The 23,252-nt window shown below is 39.2% G+C and overlaps 1 protein-coding gene across 4 annotated transcripts in view; it reads left to right on the top strand.

Annotated features, from left to right (window-relative positions):
• nckap5l (NCK-associated protein 5-like) overlaps positions 1-23,252 on the top strand; it is an 883,389-nt gene that overhangs the window by 709,508 nt on the left and 150,629 nt on the right. For all 4 annotated transcript variants that reach the window (XM_073047595.1, XM_073047596.1, XM_073047597.1 and 1 more), the window contains one exon: positions 9,565-9,669. In XM_073047595.1, coding sequence (XP_072903696.1) covers positions 9,565-9,669 — 105 coding nt within the window. The remainder of the gene's footprint in view (positions 1-9,564; positions 9,670-23,252) is intronic.

Here is a 23,252-nt window from a genome sequence, read left to right as displayed (position 1 = left end):
TAACAAGCCTGATTTGGATTCTAAGTTCTGTACATGTTACCACACAGGGAAAATACACTTATGCTGCTCACTGCATGTCAATAGTGAATTAAACAGCCATTTTCACAGAATTAACAACCCAGCAAAGTAATATTTGTAGCAACTTCTGGCACTTCCCTCACCCCTGCTGCTTTCCCAAAGCTGTACAAACCTTGGTATGGAAAAAAACAAACAAGGAAGTTCAATTACTTAGGGAGCATGATAATATCTGACAGTAGTTGATGTTGAAATTAGAAGGATAAGGATTGCTAAATGCACATTTGAACAAGTTACTAAATAATAATATATTTTCTAAGGGTCCCTGTTGAGGGCTAGATGTGCAGCATTTAAGACCAATGCTCCAGAACAATGAAAAGATAACAGATGCATTGGTCATGATCTTTCAAGAATCACTTGATTCTGGCATGGCCCCGGAGGACTGGAAAATTGCATTTGCCACTCTAATCTTAAGAAGGGAAGAAGGTAAAATGAAGGAAATTATAGGCAAGTTAGTCTAACCTCAGTGGCTGGGAAAGTGTTGGAGTCCATTATTAAGGGCAAGGTTTTGGGGTACTTGAAAAAATAAGTCATAAAGTGAGGATGAGAATGTCTCCAAGTTCACGGATAGGATCACGAGTTTAATCTAGAAGAGCATCGAGGATGTTGTCCCCTAGAAATCGGTTAGAGTCTATCCAAACCAGAAACCCTGGATCAACAGTTCCGTGTGAACAGCACCTACCGTGTAACACAGAGCTTATGTTGCCAGTAATCAGCAGGAGCTCAAGAAATGCAGCTATGATCTGTGCGAATCTGTTAGAATTCTTCAAAGAAGTAACAAGCAGGGCGGACAAAGGAGAGGCTGTGGATGTTATTTACTTAGATTTACAGAAGGCATTTGATAAGGTGCCTCACATAAGGGTGCTTAACAAGATAAAGTCCTATGGTATTACAGAAAAGATACTGGTATGGTTAGAGGAATGGGTGATACTCAGGAGAATGCGATTGGGAATAATGGGGGTCTTTTCCATTTGGCTAGTGGTGTTCCTCGGGTCAGTATTGGGACCGCTACTTTTCACATTGTTTGTCAGTGATTTAGACAGTGGAATTGATGGCTTTGTGGCAAAGTTTGTGGATGATACGAAGTCAGGTGGAGGAGTAGGCAGTGCTGAGGAAGCAATGCGATTGCAGCAGGAATTAGACAGGTTGGAAGAATGGGCAAAAAAATGGCAGATGGAATACAGTGTTGGGAAATGTATGACAATGCATTTCGGTATAAGGAATAATAGTGCAGACTATTATTTAAATTGGGAGAAGGTTCAAACATCAGAGGTGCACAGGGTCTTAGGAATCCTTGCGAATGACTCCCAGAAGGTTAACTTACAGGTTGAGTCTGTGGTAAAGAAGGCAAATGCAATGTTGGCATTTCTTTCAAGGGGAATAGAATATAAAAGCAAGGAGATAATACTGAGACACTAGTCAGGCTGCACTTGGAGTATTGTCAGTAGTTTTGGGTCCCTTCTCTCAGAAAGGATGTGTGGTCAATGGAGAGAGTCCAGAGGAGGTTCACGAGGATGCTGTACCTAGATGGGGTCTGAAAACCTGTGTCAACAAACTGGCGATATTCAAGAACATCTACAACCTCTCACTGCTGCAGTCAAAGGTTCCTACATGCTTCAATAGGGCAACAATCATATTAGTGCCCAGGAAGAACAGGCTGAGCTACCTTAACAACTATTTCCCAGTTGCATTCACAACTACAGTGTGAAAGTACTTTGAGAGGCTGGTCATGGCCAGAATCAACTCCTGCCTAAGCAATGACTTGGACTGCTACAATTTACAATTTGGGTGTGTGCTTAGCCCACTGCTCTACTGTCTATATAGACGTGACTGTGTGGCTAGGCATAGCTCAAATACCATCTACAAATTTGCTGACAATACTAGAGGGCATACAAGAGTGAGGTATGCCAACTAGTGGAATGGTGCCGCAGCAACAACCTGGCACTCAATGTCAGTAAGACGAAAGAGCTGATTGTGGACTTCAGAAAGGGTAAGACAAAGGAACACATACCAATCCTCATAGAGGGATCAGAAGTGGAGAGAGTGAGCAGCTTCAAGTTCCTGGGTGTCAAGATCTCTGAGGATCTAAGCTGGTCCCAACATATTGATGTCATAAAGAAGGCAATACAGCGGCTGTACTTTATTAAGAGTTTGAAGAGATTTGGCATGTCAACAAATACACTCAAAACCTTCTATAATTCTGACAGGCTGCTGCACAGGACCGAAAGAATCTGCAGCAGTTTGTAAATCTAGTCAACTCCATCTTGGGCACTAGCCGACAAAGTACCCAGGACATCTTTAGGGAATGGTGTCTCAAAGGCAGCATCCATTATTAAAGACTTCCAGCACCCAGGGCATGCCCCTTTCTCACTGTTACCGTCAGGTAGGAGATACAGAAGCCTAAAGGCACACACTCAGCAATTCAGGAACAGCTTCTTCCCCTCTGCCATCCGATTCCTAAATGGACATTGATGCTTTGGACACTACCTCACTTATTAAATATAGAGTATTTCTGTTTTTGCACATTTTTGAATAATCAATTCAATATACATAATTGAGTTACTTATTTATGGATTATTATGTTTTAGTTTATTTATTATTATTATTTTTTCTCTCTCTGCCAGATTATATACTGCATTGAACCGCTGCTGCTAAGTTAACAAATTTCATGTCACTTGCTGGTGATAATAAACCTGATTCTGATTCACCATAATCAGACTACAGCAGATGCAATCACATTGCCTCTCCACTCACACTTGGATCACCGGGACATTAATAACACCTTTGTCAGGGAACTGTTTATTGATTATGGCTCAGCATTCAACACAATCATACCCTCAGTTCTAATCAACAAGCTCCAAAACCTGGGCAACCCTCTACAACTGTATCCTAGATTTGCTCATTTGGAGACCATGGTCTGTGCAGATCGAAAATAACATCTTTGCCTCACTGACAATCAACACTGACACACCTCAGGGGTGTGTGGTTAGCCCACTGCTCTACTCTCTCTATACCCACAGCTCTGTGACAAGGCACAGTTCAAATGCCATCTATAAGTTTGTCAGTGACACAATGATTACCCGTAGGATTTCAGATGCTGACTCAGAAATGAACAGGAGTGAGATATATCAGCTGGTTGAGTGGTGTTGCAGTAACAGCCTTGTACCTTGTGAGACCAAGATTGATCCTGGGCCCAACATATTGATGCAATTATATAGAAGGCATGATAGCAGTTCTATTTCATTCCAAGTTTGCGAAGACTTGGTATGTCACCAAAAACACTCACAAATTTCTACAGTGGTACTGTGGAGAGCATGCTCACTGGTCATCGCCATCCGGTAGGGAGATGCCACTGTACAGGATTAGAAAATCCAAGAGAAAATTGTAAACACAGCCAGTTCCATCATGGGCACCAGCCAACACCAGCATTCAGGACACCTTCAAACGGCGAATCGTCACAAAGTTGGCATCCGTCATTAAGGACCCCTATCACCCAGGACATACCCTCTTCTCATTGCTATCAAAAGGAGGGGGTACAGGAGCCTGAAGACACTCACTCAACATTTCAAGAATAGTTTCTTCCCCTCCACCATCAGATTTCTGAGTGGGCAATAAACCATGTACACCACCTCACTTTTCTTTTTCCTTCATTTTTGACACTAATTTCATTTATCTTTGACATATACTTACTATGATTTACAGTTTTTATTATTATATATTGCCATGTACTCTTGCCACAAAACAATAAATTTCTGCCATATGCCAGAAATTTTAAACCTGATTCTGGTCAGTGAAAGGGTTAAAGAAGGGGTACAAGGAACATTGGCTGGTTAGGAAATAAAAAGGTATGAGGAAAGTGGGATTTATCCAAAATTTTATTTGTTCAATTTAAATCAAGTGCTGTCTATTGACTTCAAGTCTTAGAGCCTGAGATAAACTAGTAAGTTCATTATGAAATATATATGCATGCAGTAGAAAATAGCATTTTCATTCTAGTGGTAGCACTATGGCAATGAACTTGTTGATTTTTAGCTGAAAGGATTCAATAGGCCACTGTGAACACGGCTGAAATCCTTTCTTACTAATCTTTAGGAGGGCAAATCGAACAATAGCAGTGGAGCTCTCAGAAGCAATTTGAGGTGATTGAACTGTAAATGTGGCATCCATTTTGAGACATCATACAGCTTTCAGGAGAGCTGAGAAAAATGCACCTTTGGAGGAATCTCCTTCCAATCAAAAAGAAGAGGACAATGAAAATTTTTGAAGGAATTTATTACTCACACTAAACTTGGAGTTTATGGTTTGAGTGAGAGTTTTTTGTACATGTGATAACGTCATTGACAACAGTACATTTTTAAATACAGACTAATAAGGTTTAGTTACTGGAGGTTAAAATCAATTTAGCGATTGATCAAGTGGCATCATTAAAACATTTTGCACTTTTACTTTGTTATGTCAATTTCTTGACTTTTTATTTATCAGTCACTCACTCCAGTCACTTGTGTTTTGCAGGTATGTATCTGAAATTAACCAAGAAAAGAACGTTTAAAATTAAAATAGTACACATACCCGTAGTTACAATACAGCAATTTTCAAAGCATGCTCACCCAGGCTTTAATTGTGGATTTGGTGACTTGGTGTATAATCACAACAGCGGGTAACATTAAGCAACACACACATAATGCAGGAGGAACTCAGCAGGTCAGGCAGCATTGGATATTGCTGCCTCTGCCATTACTTAACAGTGAAACAAGTTTCAATTTCTTTTAATAAACTGTGGTGCCTGAAGATGCCATTGAATAACTTGTAAATTAAACTCATGGTATTACAATATTTTTAATATTATTAATGAAGCCTACTTTTACTGTCAGTTGTCAATGTATTCTTATGAGTCACATCTCATCCTCCTTTGCTCCAAAGAGAAAAGCCCTCGTTTGCTAACCTTTCCTCATAAGACCTGCTCTGTAATCGAGGCAGCATCCTGCTAAATCTCCTCTGCACCCTCTCTAAAGCTTCCATGTCCTTCCTATAATGAGGTGACCAGAAATAAACACAATATTCCAAGTGTTGGTCCAACCAGAATTTTATTGAGCTGCAACATAACCTCACGACTCTTGATCTCAATCCCCCCCCCCTTCTAATGAAGATGTGTGATGCAAAAGTTTACAATAAAATAAGTCTTTAAGTTATCTTTGAAACAATGCTGGATTTTAGAAATCTGACATTGAAAAGCACCAAATTTGTGGAAAAAAGTATGAGTTGAGTAAAATTGTAAAGCTTTGGGTAGAGGCCATTCCTTGAAAAGTTACATTTCCATTAATCAGGAGAAAATTGTTCTTTATCAACAGAGCAAAGTAGAGACACCCAGATGGTGTATTGCCGCCATGAAGCCAGGATCAGGGATGTCTCAGATCAGGTCCATGGCATTCTCAAGGGCGAGGGTGTGTAGCCAGAAGTCTTGGTGCACATTGTCACCAATGACATAGGTAGACAAGCTGAGGAGGTCCTGAAGGGAGATTTTAGGGAGATGGGTAGAAAGCTGAAAAACAAGACCTCCAAGGTAGTAATCTCTGGGTTGCTGATTGTGCCACGTGCCAGTGAGGGCAAGAATAGGATAATGTGGCAGGTGAATGTGTGGCTGAGGAACTGGTACAGGGGGCAGGGGTTTTTGATTTATGGATCATTGAAATGATCATTGAGATCTCTCCCGGGGAAGGTGTAGACAAGAAAATTGCAAAATTCATTCCACTCTTCTGGAAGGAAAAGAAGTAGAAGAAACAAAATTATAGACCAGTTAGTCCGACCTCAGTGGTTGCAGTCGATTGTAAAGGATATGGTTTCAGGGTGCTTGGAAGCACATGATAAACTGAGCTATAGTCAGCATGGTTTCCTCAAGGGAAAATCTTGCCTGACAAATCTGTTGGAAGTCTTTGAAGAAATAACAAGCAGGATTGCCAAAGGAGAATTGGTTGTTGTGTACTTGGATTTTCAGAAGGCCTTTCACAAGTTGCTATACAAGAAGCTGCTTAACAAGCTACAACTGATGGTATTACAAGAAAGTTTCTAGCATGGATAAAGCACTGGCTGATTAGCAGGAGGCAAAGAGTGAGAACAAAGGGAGCCTTTTCTATCTGGTTGCCAGTGATTAGTAGTGTTCACAAGGATCTGTGTTGGGACCAATTCTTTTTATGTTATATGTCAATGATTTGGATGATGAAATTTGTTGCAAAGTGTGTAGATTACATGAAGATAGGTGGAGGGGCAGGTAGTTTTGAGAAAGTAGAGAGGCTACAGAAGGACTTAGATTAGGAGATTGGGCAAAGAAGTGGCAGATGGAATAGAGTGTTGGGAAGTGTAAAAGAAATGAAAGAGTTGACTATAGTCTAAACAGAGAGAAAATACAAAAAAACTGAGATGCTAAAAGACTTGGGACTCTGTATGCAGATAAATTTGCAGGTTAAGCCTGTGGTGAGGAAGGCAATAATGACATTTATTTCAAGATGATTAGAATATAAAACAAGGATGTAATGTTGAGATTTTATAAAACATGGTGAGGGCTCAATTGAGGTAGTTCAGTTTTGGGCGCCTTGTCTTAGGAAAGATGTGCTGAAGCTGAAGAGGGTTCAAAGGAGGTTCAGAAAAATAATTCCAGGATTCAATGGCTTGTCATATGAAGAGCATTTGATGGCTCTGGGCTTCACTGGAATTCAGAAGAATCAGGAGTGACCTCATTGAAATCTATCAAATGGTGGAAGGCAATTCATAGAGTGGACGTGGAGGTGATGTTTCCTGTTCTGGGAGAGACACAGCCTCTGAATAGAGGGGCATCCTTTTAGAATGGAGGTGTTAAGGAGTTTCTTTAGCCAGAAGGTGGTGAATCTGTGGAATTCATTGCCACAGGTGGCTATGGAAATTAAGTCTTTATGTATATTTAAGGCAAATGTTGATAGAAACTTGACTGGTCAGGGCACAAAGGGATAGGGGGAGAAAGCAGGAGATTGGAGCTGAGAGGAAAAAAGGATCAACCATGACTAAGTGGCAGAGCAGACTCGATGGACCAAATGGCCTAATTCTGCTCCTCTATCTTATTGTCTAATTTAGTCACACTAAAATGGTGATTTGCCTGTTTTCTGTTTCCAGATTTCATTTGAAAAACAATTTTTAGTTTTACTTATTTTAATTTTTGTTTATCAGATTGATTATGAGAATTCTCCAGCCTTGTTTTGTAATAAACTGAAGGTTAAATATTAGCTGCTAACTTGTGCATCCTTAGTGATGTTGAGAACTGATCTGTTAGTGTTGTAAAATCTGATATCATTGTATAGAACTACAAAATCATATTAACAAACTACAACAGACTTGAGACACTATTATGGGTTAAAGTAACAATGCTCATAAACAATTTGAAATCAGTTAATTGTTATCGATGTGCAGTGAAGCTGATCATAAAACATGTAAATCTGCTCGAGCATGTAGCCAAGCTAATGTTTTTCAATATTTATATTGACCATGTCTTTTAAAATATTTAAAATAAAAAACATGTTTAATATGTCTTGTGAAAAACATTGACAATTAGCATCAGGATTTTGATTTACTAAATCAGTATTGGTTTACCAGTCCCTTGTGTGTATTTGAACTAAATAATTGAGTATATAATCAAATAATGGGCAAATATTACTGTCCAATATTGTTTGAGTCTCCAGATCCCCCGTGCAATTATTTTCTCTTTGAATTACTTATCTTAACAGATGACATTAATGACTTTCACTTAAAATTCTTTGTAAGGAAATGCTGTGAATGAAAATGATGATCAAATTGTCTTTAGGAAGTGAATTTAGTATTTAATTAATCAGGCCTGCATTTAACACTGTCAAAATTTTGCTATATTAAGTGATTGGAGATCAAATAGATCATTCCTTCAGTCTCATTGTTCATGTTACATAAAGAAAATTTTTGTTTAATTTTTTGAAAGCAAATATAATTCTTTTCATCAAAAAACTAGACTTAAATTCCATTTGCTCTTAAATTATTTCCTTAACACTTCAATAGTAAGAAATATTCTAAAGAATTACTGCACAAATTTGGCTTTTACACCTGACACATGCAGATGATTTTCTTGCATTTATTTGCCGGTAATAAACTTCTGGTAAATAAAATGTTTTACTTCAATAAAGTTTTCCCTTAAATAATAAATGTGTATTTTGAAAGTAAAGTATGCTTTTGATTTGTTTTGAAAATGATATACAGTTGATTCCAGTTAATTTGGCCATCATTTAATCAGGGCAACTGCATATTTGGTACAATGCTTGAGGAACAAATCCTAATTAAGATAATAGTCAGGAATCCCTTTGTTTATTTGGGATGTCATGCCACTTAGTTGGGATTGGAACTTATTGCTGAACAGTTTCTAACTATATCAGTTGCATGCAGTTGTCTGGCCATTAGATACTAGACTGTGCTTACAGTGAAACGTTTTTAAATAGTGTCACTTGCGTGTCTCTGTGTTCAAATAGCAGCAATTTTTGTCACTGATAGTTGGTGAGAAATAAGCAGTAAGACAATTCAGAACTGTTTTGCTCACTGTGTTTACAAGCATTCAGGCTTACAGATGCCAGAAATGGCCGAGAGTGAAAATAAAACGATTTCACTACTTGAATAAGCTAGGAACTAGGAATTATTTGAATGCATGAATAATCATCTTGAATGTTACAATGAAAATAAGATTTTGGAAGATACAATTATTGAAAGCATTGTAATATGGCATATTATCCTCGCAAGGTAACTGCACTGATTTTGTTCATTTACCATCAATTAAAAGAACACAGTAGTGTACACTGGCTCCTCCATTAATAGTTATCCTCCATCAATAACAATTAGGATCTAATACTCAGTTTTACAGTACTTTAGTAGTATGAGTAATGTTCTAATTCATTCTTTATTTTAAATATATAATTATTCATTTAAACAATAGTTCATCTTTTTATTTCTTTTAAACTGTTTCCATGAAACTTCAGCTAATTGGGGCAGCCACTTAATTGGGCCAGAATGTATTGGTTCTGATGTGCCCCAATTAACTGGAATCCACTATACTACAATAATTTTTGTCAGAAGTTGTGTAGTCAGTTACTGACGGTTTGAAATGTTATTTCATATGTATTTTTACACACTTAAAACATTTTGTCAGCTGTAACTGCAATTTTATTATAAAAACAGAGTCAATTGAAGAATTTATTTCTACATTTATTAATATTGCTATTATCAATACTGTTGCAAACTTGTTTTACTATTAGACTTTAGAAGGCAAATAATGACTGAAGGGTTATTGAAGTTAATATTACAATCATTTTTGATGCTAACATGCTTCTCTAATGTTATTATAATAATTTATTTTTTTAAAACTTGCATTCATTTACATTGAAACTAAACTAGAAAAAATCCTGCTTTTCATTTTAATTTTCTTTACTGAAAGCATTGTCAATTATTTTGCAGAAACTTCACTCACGGATTGTAGATCTTTCATCAGGCGACCTTTTCTCCACTGCAGAGAGGAACAGACATCCAATCAAGTCAAAAAGTACAGACACACAAATTCATGTAGGTTCTTTTCTACCTTAGAATCTTTCTCTTCCTGTGAAGTTAAGGTCTTGTTCTTGTGTTCAAATTATTTTCCCTGGTTGAAAAGTAATGTCCATCCTTAAAAACATTACCAGAGACATATTAAAAAGCATTTTTAAACACCACTCTTAAAAAGTTTAATGAAATGCAATACCATATTTCCAGCTGATAAAATACGCAGAATGTGTCACATTGAAGGAAAAGCAATAAATCTCAAGTCATTTCCTCAAGATACTTTATTTTTGGTATTGATTACATCTCAATGTCTCAGAGAAATGGGCAAGAGCTTTTTATTAAGGTCCATGTACCACATTACTCATCATATATTTATGATACTTTATGTATGAACTTTTAAAAATTCATGTACTTGGCAATTTTTGACAAAGGCAAGATTTTTAAGACACGTTGAATTCCTGTTTCAGTGGAGGTTTTCATTGTACGTCTATTTTAATGTGAAGTCCTAAAACACATGGAAATATAATGATTTACTAATATATACACCTGGGGAGATGTTTGGTTTAATACCAGCAAGGTTAAAATTAAAACTTTCCATCATGTCAACTGCAGATGATTTTAGAATGTTCATGTAATGGTTGACTATTCTTAAAGTTTGGACAGATATTTATAGTCTAGACTTCTGCATACATATCTATAGCTTGGGTGCACAGTACTGTCTTTGTCAACATGGAGCAGACAGCAAGTCTGTAAATCTGGCAGGAACAAAGGATGCTTGGAAAGGAAAGGGTGGAGCACCATAGGAGAGGTCAGAGACAGGTGACAGAGAAGGAGCGCCAGGGGCGGTGGATTGGCGCTGGTGCAGACACACCCAGCCTCAGACACCAGGCAAGGTCATTTGATTTGAAACATTTGGTTTATTGATCATTATAGAATGTCTCTCTGCTGCTTCCTGCTCCCTCCCCTCTCCCTTCCCCTTTTCCCAACCGTGATTCCCCTCTGCCTGCCCCCTTCTCACAAGTCCACAATATGTCATGAAATTTGTTGTTCTTTATTGCGGCAGCAGTATATACAGTGCTATAAAAATACTCACCTCCCCCTTGGAAGTTTTCATGTTTTATTCTTTTACAGCATTGAATCACAATGTATTTAATTTGGCTTCTTTTTTTAACACTGATCAACAGAAAAAGTCTTTTTCATGTCAAAGTGAAAACAGATCTCTACAAAGTGATATAAATGAATTACAAATATAAAACAGAAAATAATTGATTGTATAAGTATTCACCCTCTTTAATATGACACACCACATCATCATTGGTGCCGCCAATTGATTTTAAAAGTGACATAATTAGTTAAATTGAGATCATGTGTGCAGTCAAGGTGTTTCAATGTGATTGTAGTAAAAATACACCTGTATTTAGAAGGTCCAACTGCTGGTGAGTCAGTATCCTGGTAAAAACTACACCATGAGGACAAAAGAATACTTCAAGCAACTCCATGAAAAGATTATTGAAAAGCATAAGTCAGGAGATGGATACAGGAAAATTTCTAAGTCACTGAATATACCTTGGAGTACCATTAAGACAGTCATCAAGAAATGGAAAGAATATGGCACAGCTGTAAATCTGCCCAGAGCAGGCCATCCTCAAAAACTGAGTGACTGTGCAAGAAGTGGAATAGTTCAGTGTCTGAGATGGGAGAGACTGCGCATACAACAACTGTTGACTGGTGCTTCACCAGTCACAGCTTTATAGAGAGTGGTAAAGAGAAAATCACTGTTCAAAAAAAACTCACATGAAATCTCGGCTAGAGTTTGCCAGAAGGTGTGTAGGAGACTCTGAAGTCAGCTGGAAGAAGGTTCTATGGTCTGATGAAACCAAAATTGAGCTTTTTGTCCATTAGACTAAACACTGTGCTTGACATAAGCGAAACACTGTACATCAACAAAAACACACCATCACTACCGTGAAGCATAGTGGTGGTTGCATCATGCTGTGGGGATGCTTCACTGCAGCAGGCCCTGGAAGGCTTGTGAAGGTAGAGGGTAAAATGAATGCAGCAAAATACAGGGAAATCCTGGCGGTAAACCTGATGCAGTCTGCAAGAGAACTGTAACTTGGGAGAAGATTTGTTTTCAAGCAAATGCTTGATAACCCCAAGCATAAAGCCAAAACTAAACAGGAATGGCTTAAAAACTACAAAATTAATGTTGTGGAATGGCCAAGTCAGAGTCCAGACTTCAACCCAATTGAGAATTTGTGGCTGGACTTGAAAAGGGCTGTTTACTCACAGTCCCCATGCACTCTGACAGAGCTTGAACAGTTTCGTAAAGAAAAATGGGGAAAAATTGGAGTGTCCAGATACATAAATCTGATAGAGACCTATCCACACAGACTGTAGTTGGCTGTATTGCTGCCAAAGGTGCATCTGCTAAAGACCGACTTGAAGTGGGGTGAGTAATTCTGCAATCAATTATTTTGGATTTAATAATTGTAATAAATTTAGACTAATTGGTAGAAATTTGTTTTCACTTTGACATGAAAGAGTATTTTCTGGTGATCAATGTCAAAAAAGCTAAATTAAATCCACTGTGATTCAACATTGTAAAACAATAAAACATGAAAACTTCTAAGGGGGGGGGGTGTATGCTTTTTATAGGCACTGTATAATTACCAAGGTACTGTGCAAAAGTCTTGAGCACCCTAAGTATATATACTGTATGTACCCAAGACTTTTACGCAGTACCGTATAAAACTATCATTTTAATTAAACACAATACATTAATAAATATTTGCATTTACATTTTAGAGTATAAATGAATCTATTTGGTAGGTTATGTCCTTTAGATTCCTGTAATAGTGGATTTAATGAATTGTAACAAAATTAAGATACAGTTCTGGCCTACAGCATAGTGTGTTATAATGCTAGAGATCTTTGACAGACTAGCAAGCTGCCTGAGCATATCTATCACCTATCCAAAAGCACAGTCTTTCTGTGCGTGTGCCCCAAGCTCCGCTTTCTGCTGGGCAGCCACAAGTCAATCGATCTGAGAGATCCAATATAGCTCGGGAGTTTTCCGATCATGTCAGGCTCCACCCTAGAATTTTATTATGTGCTAATTTTACTTCTGTGGTATCTAATATATTAATTATAACCTCTAATAAATTATGAACTAATTAAGATATTGTCATTGGCACTTGTTTAAATGTATAATAATACTTAACACTAAACATGGATATAAATTAGATTGTATGCACTAAACCTGACTTCATGTGAACCAATTTGTGTGCCTCATACAGTATATTCATTATTCTGTTGTGTTCAATTAAAGGGGCCCAGGATGTATTTCCATCCCATAATTATTGCAATCTTGAAAGGTAAAGGAAACAATCTAAAAAGTGTTACTCTTTTCATTAGGCCCGAGTTCAGTTCAATCAAGCTGAAATCTTATCTGCTGAGTTATGATTACTATTATTGAAGGCAAATAGAAAGTGCCAACAAGGTAGTGCAGTTGTTGACAAGTAGCATGAAGATGAATGGTGGAGCATTATAGAAATTATTTTATGCAAAAACTTGAGATAAGCAGTAAACCTGAGTTAATTTTTATCCATAGAAATGCCGAAATTATTTCATTTTCATGCAGTTTTTATCATATTCATTGTGTCCACAAGCTATAACTGTGTTTTTGCAGTGTATATAATTTTGGAAATCAGTGGAAATAATTTGTCACATATATTTGGGGATCTTTGAGCTATATATTAGTAATGCACAAGAACCATCTGGCGAAATTATTGTAATTTGCAATAGCTCTGCATGTGAGGCAGCATGAATGACCTGTTGTCTTAAAAGCAATTCAAAGAATCCATTGCGACTAGTCTTGACATCCTTTAACAGTCATAAGCACCTTGGCCTAGAAATTGCTCCATATATTTTGCTGATGGGGGTTAAAACAATATTGTGGATTGCACTAACAATGTTTGTGAAAGTCACATGAAAAACAAGAACTTCAACTGGAAAGCTTACAGTAGAACATGATCTGATTTCCTGCCTAACACCTTGCAGAAGCTGCCAATGTTAGTTTCAGTGTTGTATTGCTGACTGAAGTGAGCAAGTTCCTGCAGTTGATTTGGTTCAACACAGTGCATCCAGCCTCTGCAGGTAGCTCCAACAGGGTCAGACCACTGTACAGACAGTACACGTTGTGTCGCCAGGAATTATTATCAATGCTTGGTGTGAGAGGCAGGTATTCAAAATTGGGGATAGGCTGGTAGGATCCCTGTACCTGAGAACAAAATCATGGGAGAAAATTGGTCCTCTGTGATGACATGAGTTCATAAGTTAATCATATAAATGCCTGCTATTTCCTAAGTTTTCAATGCAATTAAATGCCCATTTCCTTCTGACTGCACCATTGGGCTGAAGGAAAAGTAAATGACCTCTCCTTGAGTATAGAGTTTGGGTGAGTTCCATAATACAGCAGTGAGGAGCACAATTCGAGATCTGTAAGACACCAGCAAAAGCAGCCTCAAATAATTCTCAAGTAAAGAAGCTGATCATATCATTGGGCAATTCCATCAAGGTATGCTGATGAGGTTATACTTCAGGTCATATTAGGTCAGTCACCAAGAGCAAAGAATGCAGTTTACTTGCTGGCCTCTGAAATAACAAGGTAAACAGGCTTAGTGAAAGCTGATTATTTCATGAATAAATACAATCTGTTACTTTTCCTTGAAGTGAGCTTGAAAATCTGCAACTTTTGCCACTGAAAAATGTAGAAATAAATTTCTTTAAGGGAAAGCTTGCAGACTTGTGCTAACCTAATTTTCAGTGTTGAAGGCAAGCAGTGGATATCTATGTGGACATTTATCAAGGCATTTGACAAGATCTCACGTGGGAGGTTAGTCAGGCAGGTTTGGTCACTTGGCATTCAAGATAAGGTAGCTAAATTGGATTAGACATTGGCTTTGTGGGAAAAGCCAGAGAGTGGTGGTAGATGGTTGGATCGCTGACTGAAGGCCCATGATTAGTGGAGTATCACAGGGATCTGTGTTGGGTCCATTGTTGTTTCTCATCTATATCAATGATCTGGATGATAATGTGGTTAACTGGATCAGCAAATTTGTGGATGACATCAAAACTGAGGATGTAGTGGACAGGGAGGATAAACTATCAGAGCTTGCAGCAGGACTTAGACCAGCTGGAAAAATAGGCTGAAAAATGGCAGATGGAATTTAATGCAGACATGTGTGAGGTGTTGCTGTTTAGTAGGACAAACCAGGACAAATCTTATACAGTGAACAATAGGGCACTGAAGAGGCTGGGAAAACAAAGGGGCTCTGGGAACACTATAAGACACAGGAGCAGAATAAGTCCATTTGGCCTATCGAGTCTGCTCTGCCATTCAATTATGGCAGATCCTTTTTGTTCCCCTCCTCAGCCCTACTCCCTGGCCTTCTCCCCGTAACCTTTAATGCTGTTTCCAATCAAGAACCTATCTAGCTCTGCCTTAAATACACCCAACGACCTGGCCTCCACTGCTGTATGTGGTAAAAAAATTCCACAAATTTATCACCCTCTGGCTAAAGAAATTTCTCCGCATCTCTGTTATTAAAGATGTGCCCTCTTGTCCTAGACTCCCCTACGCCTTTTCCACATTTGATAAGGTTCCCCATGCAAGGCTCATTCAGAAAGTAATGAGGCATGGGATCCAAGGAGACCTTGCCTTGTGATCCAGAATTGACTTGCCCACAGAAGGCAAAGGGTGGTTGTAGATGGTTTGTATTCTGCACGGAGGACAGTGACCAGTGATGTTCTGTAGGATCCATTCTGGGACCCTTCCTCTTTGTGATTTTTTTTAATATAAACAACCTGGATGAGGAGGTAGAAGGGTAGGTTAGGAAGTTTGCTGATGACACAGAAGTTTGGGGTGTGGATAGTCTGGAAGGTTGTCGAAGGTTACAGCGGGACATCAATAGGATGTAGAAATGAGTTGAGAATTGGCAAATGGAGTTCAACACAGATAAGTGTGAAGTGGCTTATTTTGGTAGGTCAAATTTGAAGACAGAATATAATATTAATGGTAAGACTCTTGTCAGTGTGGAGTACCAACGAGATCTTGAAGTCCATGTCCAAAGGACACTCAAAGCTGCTGTGCAGATTGATAGTGTTAGTAAGAAGGTGTATTGAGTGCAGGCCTTAATTAACTATGGGACTGAGTTCAGAAGCTGTGAGGTAGAGGGAGACAGAGTAGGAAGACTTTGGCTCAACGGGGCTTCGCCGTTAACGGGTCGAGGCGAGGCAGGTTGTCGGTGTAGAATACAGACAGGAAGAATGTGTGTGAGGCCAGTGTTCTGTGCTCAGTGTCAGCTGTGGGAATTCTTCAAGACTCCCAGCCTCCTGGATGGCCACATTTGCACCAGGTATGTCAAGCTGCAGCTCCTTAGGGACCATGTTAGGGAACTGGAGATGCAACTTAATGATCTTCGTCTGGGGAGGGAAAGTGAGGAGGTGATAGAGAGGAGCTATAGGCAGGTAGTCACACCAGGGTCAGGGGAGACAGATAAGTGGGTAACAGTCAGGAGAGGGAAGGACAGGAATCAGATGCTGGAGAGTACCCCTGTAGCTGTACCCCTTGACAATAAGTACTCCTGCTTGAGTACTGTTGGGGGAGATGGCCTACCTGGGGGAAGCAACAGTGGCCATGCCTCTGGCACAGAGTCTGACCCTGTGGCTCAGAAGGGTAGGGAGGGGAAGAGGAAGGCAGCAGTGACAGGGGCTCCAGTTTGGGGTGGGGGGGGGGGCAGACAGGCAATTCTATGAACGCAGAAGTAGAACTCATTCATATTGTAATTACTGCCTCCGAAGGGTTCTTTGACCTTAAACACCCTAATCACTTTCGTTTCATTCCGTGACAGCCAATCCATCATAGTTGATCCCCCTAGTAGGCTCAACAAAAAACTGCTTTTAAAAACCATCTTCTGAGCATTCAACAAACTCACTCTCTTGAGATCCATTACCGGCCTGATTTCCCCAATTGACCTGCATGTTGAAATCTCCCACAACTATCATAGCATTGTCCTTCTGGCCCTCCTTTTCTATTTCCCATTGGAATCGGTGGTCCTCATCCCCGGAACTGTTGGGAGGCTTGTATATAACTGCCATTAGCCTCCTTTAACACTTGCAGTTTCTTAACCTAAACCACTACGATTCAACAGCTTCCAATTCTATGTGACATCTTTCTTCTGATTTTTTTTCTACTGAATTCATTGAAAGTGGCATCATAGGTAGATCGGGTCGTAAAGAAAGCTTTTGGCACATTGATCTTCTTAAATCAAAGTACTGAGTACAGAAGATGAGATGTTAAAACCTGGTGCTGCCTTACTTGGAATATTGTGTGTGTGTTTTTGGTCACCTATCGAAAGGAAAGATGTAAAAAAGGTGTAAAGAGTGCAGAGAAAATTTACAAGGATATTGCTGTGTCTGGAGGACCTGAGTTACAAGGAATGATTGAATAGGTTAGGACTTAATTCCTTGGAATATAGATGATTGAGAGGAGATTTGATAGAGATATACAAAATTATGAGGGATGTAGATAGAGTAAATGCAAGCAGGGTGTCTCCATAGAGATAGGGTCAGTGTGCAACAAGGGGTCATGAGTTAAGAGTGAAAGGTGAAAAGTTCCAGGGAAACATGAAGGGAGACTTCTTTACTCAGATAGACGTGAGAGTGGAATGAGCTGCCACCTCAAGTGGTACATATCAGCTCGATTTCAATCTTTAATAGAAGTTTGGATAGATACATGGATGGTAGGGATATGAAGGACTATGGTCCCAGTTCAGGTCAATGGGAGTACGCAGTTCAAATGGCTTGGCACAGACCAGATAGGCTGAATGGCCTTATTATGTGTTGTAATTCTCTATATTCTATGACATTTTTGGAGGATAGAAGAAATTTCAAACCAAGAAACCTGTAGTGCCAATATAGTGATCTCTTTCTGAAACTTGGTTCCATTGAATTTGACTTAACCCCAATCTCCCTCCTGATTTTATTTGTATTTTCCCAGTTGTTCTGGGATAGCCTGCTGGATTAAACTTTCTGATGCTGACTCTTCGTGACAGAACTTGGCCAGAAGTCCTCAGAATGCGCTAAGGGTATGCAGATTGAGGTCTTCCGAAGTTAGTTTTTTTGAAGGCAATGAATGGTCTGAATGGCTGGTGCTGCTTTTGAGCATTTACCCACGGATTAACGTCTGCCTCTACTGATTCCTTTCTTTGGTAAATGTCAATGTTTCTCAGTAGTTTTGAGTATTCATTTTAAAATTATGTATTTAAGAATTTGTAACTTCTTTAAATTGCAAGGGTGCTTGGGTCATGATTTTGAACAGCTTCCTAACTTCAGAATTATTTGAGGTTTCTTGACCTGGTGTCTTACAGATCTCAAAGGTTGCTCTTCACCTCTGCATTAGGGAGGTCACCTAAACTTTATACTCAAAGAATTCTTTAAGTATATAAAGAATTATATATTTAAGAATTAATTATTTAATTATACACCTAGAAATTGAAGAGCTTTAATTTTCAAAATTCTGAATAAAGACTACAATGATATTGACAAATGTTCTTGGAACTCAAGATGGAGTATCTTCCAAAATATTCTACCACTTCTATGTTCTTATTAAATTGCCATTTACAAACTGAATAGCAGCACACCAATATAAACATCATTTACAAATTAAAAATAAACAGTATTGTGGTTCTTATAAAAATGAGATTATCAACACCCACTGTTCATAAGGAGTTAATTAGATATAAACAACAAACATCTGTAAATACTTACTAACTGCTGGAATCAGTACTTTGTTTTCCAGACTGCCCTTCTCTTCCAGAAGCTTTGCTGCAGCTTACTCAGAGATTTACAGAGAATCAGTTATTTATTTCTTTGTCATCTTCACTTCTTTCGTCATCTTCACTTCTTTGCATTTTTCCCATTCTCTTTATTTTCAAAATTCAAAGTAAGTTTGAATGCTGTAACCTCCTACAAAGTTAAATCATGCAACATGGGGGACTACAGAGCTTCGCTCCCAGATGAGCTCAATGCCTTCTAGACTCTCCTTGACCGTCAGAACATGAGGACCCATCACAAACCCCCCCACATCTCCTGATGGTCCTTTAGTCTTAGTATCTGAAGATGATGCATGGGTGGCCTTCAGGAGAGTAAATCCAAGGAAAGCATATGGTCTGGATGGGTTCCTGGCTGAGAACTAAAGACCTGTGCTGACCAGCTGGCAGCGGTGTTCATGGATCTCTTCAACATCTTGGTCTGGTACCAACCTGCAACAAGCAGGCTTCAGTCATACAGGTGCCCAAGAAGAGCAGGGTAGCCTGCTTCATTGACTATCACACAATTGTATCCACCGTACTGAAGTGTTTGGAGAGGTTGGTGATGAAACATTTTAGCCCCTGTCTGGGTGGCAACTTGGGTCTGTTCCAATTTGCCTACTGAAGCAACAGGTCCACTGGGTCTGCTCCATTTTGCTTACCAGAGCAACAGGTCCACTGGAGATGGCAACTCATTGGTTCTTCACATAACCCTGTAACATCTGGACTGCAAAGCTGCATACGTCAGGATTCTCTTTATCGATTACAGCTCAGTAGTTAATACCATCATACCTCAACTCTAAAACCTGGGATCCAGTACACACTTGTGCAACTGGATCCTTGATCTCCTCACTCGCAGACTGCAGTCAGTTCAAATTGGCAAAAACATCTCCTCCACAATCTCCATCAGCACAGGTGCACCACAGGAATGTGTACCTAACACCCTGCTCTACTTACTTTACACCTATTGCTGTGTGGCTAAGCACAGCTCTAACTCCATGTTCACGCTTGCTGATGACATCACTGTTGTGGGGCGTATCAATGGTGATGATGAATCAGCATGCAGGAGGGAGATGGAAAATCTGGCTGAGTGGTGTCATCACATCAACCTCCCACTCAATGTCAGCAAGACCAGGGAACTGATTATAAATTTCAAGAGAAGGAAGCCAGAGGTCTGTGAGCCAGTCCTCATTGGAGGACCAGCGATGGAGGGGATCAGTAACTTTAAATTCCTGAGTGTTACTATCTCAGAGGCTCTGTCTTGGACTCATCGTATAAATGTAATTGCAAAGAAAGCATAAGAGCACTTCTAATTCTTCAGGAGTCCGTGGAGATTTACCATGACGCCAAAATGTTTGACAAACCTCTGTGGATGCTTAGCAGAAAGTGTGTTGACTGGCTGCATCACAGACTGGTAGTGGAACACTAGTGCCAGTGAATGGAAAATCCTACAAAAGCTGGTGGATTCAACCCAATCCATAATGGGTAAAACCCCATTTTGTACATCAACATGAAAGTGTCGTAGGAAAGCAGTATCCATCATCAAAGATCCTCAGCACCGAGACCATGCTCTTTTTTTTTGCTACTGGCATCAGGTAGAAGGTAAAAGATCCTCAGGACTTGCACATCTAGGTTCAAGAACAGTTACCACCCCTCAACCATCAGGCTCTTGAACAAAAGGGGATAAATGCACTGACTTACCCGTCTATTCAGGTGTTCCCATAACTACTGATCTCATTTAAAGACTCTTTATCTTGTTACTTCATGTTCTTTCTTTATATTGTACAGTTTGTTGTCTTCAAATTTCACTTTGAACATTTAAATTTATTATCAAAGTACACACACAACCCTAAGGTTCATTTCCTTGTGGGCATACTCAATAAATCCATAGAATAATAACCAGGACAGAATCAATGACACTGTATTTGTTTTCTGTCTTATGGTTTTAAATTGGATGGACTATTTTATGAACTTACGCTACCTGGTTAAGACTGTTGATCTTGGAAATGTTTCTTAAATCTGATTGAAAATGCAGACATGCCACAGGAATCATGTCTGCATGAATTATAAATTCAACTGTGGAGGGATTGTACTATTTTGATTCTCTAACAGCAGCAAAAAAAAACCCAACAGTAACATTGTGGTGAACTATACGTGTCCTTTGTCTACTGAAGGCTGTCAAATCTGGCCCATTCAGTGGCACCTGTGAGCCACAATTGTAAGTAACGCAAGCAACACACACAAAGTGCCAGAGGAATTCCGAGTTTGTGTGTGTTGCTTGGATTTCCAGCACCTGCAGATTTTCTTGTGTTTGTAAGTCACCACTTCACAGCTGAACAAAGGAAAGTAATAAACTGAAGTAATGCAAGGGCTCCTTTGTAAAACGCAACCGTGTTTAATCATCTTAGTAATTAGAGATGGCACAGATCTGTTGCAATATAGTCACATTGAGGCTTGTCAGAAACAGATGAACCCATCTGAAAATCTTCTGTCTTGTTCTTTGTCCTTTCTTGTTTCCTAATAAACATGCTTGACATATTTTTGTGTAACACCGATCCTTACAAAGGAATGCAATAAAAATAGGTTTCACCTTTCAAGCATTTTCCAGAATTAAGGTTATTATTGCACTGTGGCAGCTTTATTGAGATGAGCCAAGCAGAACTGCTATTACATTGCCTGACTCCAGCAAGGCTGAAATGGCAACAGGACTGGTTATGCAAATAGAGCTTTCAGTAAGCAGTTAAATTGCACACATGTAAGAACATTGAAGTTAGAACACCTTTGCTTTCTTTAAAACAGAACCCAGCTAGATGGAATTGCAAAGTGCTCTGTGCCTCTGTTTGTCACTGAGATACTGGGCATACGTCAGAGAGAGTGCATCACAGAGTCTCACTTTGCTCCCTCGAGGCAGGCTGCTGATTTACATGATCACAGGAATTGATTTTTGGCTGTACACTTTTGCTGAAATGAGTGAGAATACAGCCTGCAAATGGGGGTAAAACGTTAACAAAAAATTGTCAGTTTCCTGCACACTTTTTATTTTGTATTTGACATACAATTATTTTGCCAGGGTTTAGAAAAATACCTTTTGAGAATTTTTCAGACAATACCATCATGATGTCTTAACGGTGTGTATAGGTGGCCAACAGAAGTAGGAAGTCAAGATCTGAATGCTGTGCTGAATTGTGCTGTACTCTGTATTCTGTTCAGAGAGCAAATACACACTGTGGGCATTTGTAAACTTGTTGAATTCGAGGGTTAGAAATACCCATTTTAGAATGTCTGGATGTAATTGATATGGCTTATACGGCAAGGACAAGTATGAGAAAACCTATGTTGATATAGGTTATTTAGCAATACAGTACAGAATCAGCCCTACTAGCCCTTTGGAGCCACACTGCCCCAACAGCCCTTGACAACCCTGATTTAACCCTGCCTCATCACAGGACAATTTACAAAGTGTAATTAACCTACCCAGCACATCTTTGGACTGTGGGAAGAAATTGAAGCACCTGGGGGAAACCCATGCATACCACAGGGAGGATGTACACAGACTCCTTACAGATGGTGTCTGGAATTGAACTCCAAACTATGACACTCTGAGCTGTAATAGCGTTGCACTATCTGCTACGATACCGCAGTGCCCTTTGTGTTGAAGTTTTGATACCGCAGTGCCCTTTGTGTTGAAGTTTTGATGACATTGGACTTGTTCCATACTAAAGGTAGATAAATAAGTTAAGGGTTGCTGAGCTGTAGCCTGATTATGTTGGGAGAGACATCATTCCAATGGTTGAGAAAGAGAGTTACCTTTATTTCAATCATAGTTTTGGACAGACGGAGTTTGTTAGCTGAGGTTGGCAACTCATCTAGGAGAAGGAAAACTCTGATCTCAAACTTTCGCTGCCTTGTGATGATACCCACTCATGAGGAAGGCTTCAGGAGTAAACCCCAAGGGGAAAAATCTGGAGCTGGAGTCCCTAAGGCAGTTCTACGTTGAATTCAATATTGACTAGCAACTCCTGCAACGCTGCTGGTACCAAGCTGTATCAGTCTTTGCCGTTCCTTTGAGTTCATCAGATGCATGGAGAGAGGGAGCTTACTACCTGGGCAACAGCTTGCTGTCCATATCGTACTCCTCAGGTTTGCATATCTAGACAGCTCGGATCCTATATGCATGGTCAACTCTGAACAATGGAGGCCCTCGCCTCACATTTTTCTCTAAGCGTTATGCTTTCTCCCTTAATAATCTGGTATTTTTGGATAACAATATTTGCTTTCAAAATCCCTTCTAAAAGATTCAGTCACACAGCATAGTGTTATATCCCTTAGAAACATATCAATTAGCATTGCCTATATAAGCCATATAGTCACAGAGTATAGGGATATACGGTTTAGAAACATGCCAAATAGCATTGCCTATATAAGCTATACAGTCACAGATTATAGGGATATGCAGTTTAGAAACATGCCAATTAGCATTGCCTATATAAGCCATACAATTAGAGTATAAGGATATATGTTTTAGAAACACGCCAATTAGAGTTGCCTATTTAAGCCAAACAGTCACAGAATATAGAGGTGTACGGCTCAGAAACATGCTGATCAGCCTTCATAGCCTGGTCTCATTTGTACTGACATCATAGGCACAATTCGTAAAGCGGCTGTAGTTGGAATACATGTGTCGGAGTATTTTATTCATATTAGAATATCATCTTTTGGGTCTTAGTATCTGTG

This window comes from Hemitrygon akajei, chromosome 5, assembly GCF_048418815.1.
Source record: "Hemitrygon akajei chromosome 5, sHemAka1.3, whole genome shotgun sequence".
Classification (NCBI taxonomy): domain Eukaryota; kingdom Metazoa; phylum Chordata; class Chondrichthyes; order Myliobatiformes; family Dasyatidae; genus Hemitrygon; species Hemitrygon akajei.
The sequence above is the reverse complement of the archived record's forward strand: the minus strand, read 5'-3'. Positions and strand labels throughout refer to the sequence as shown.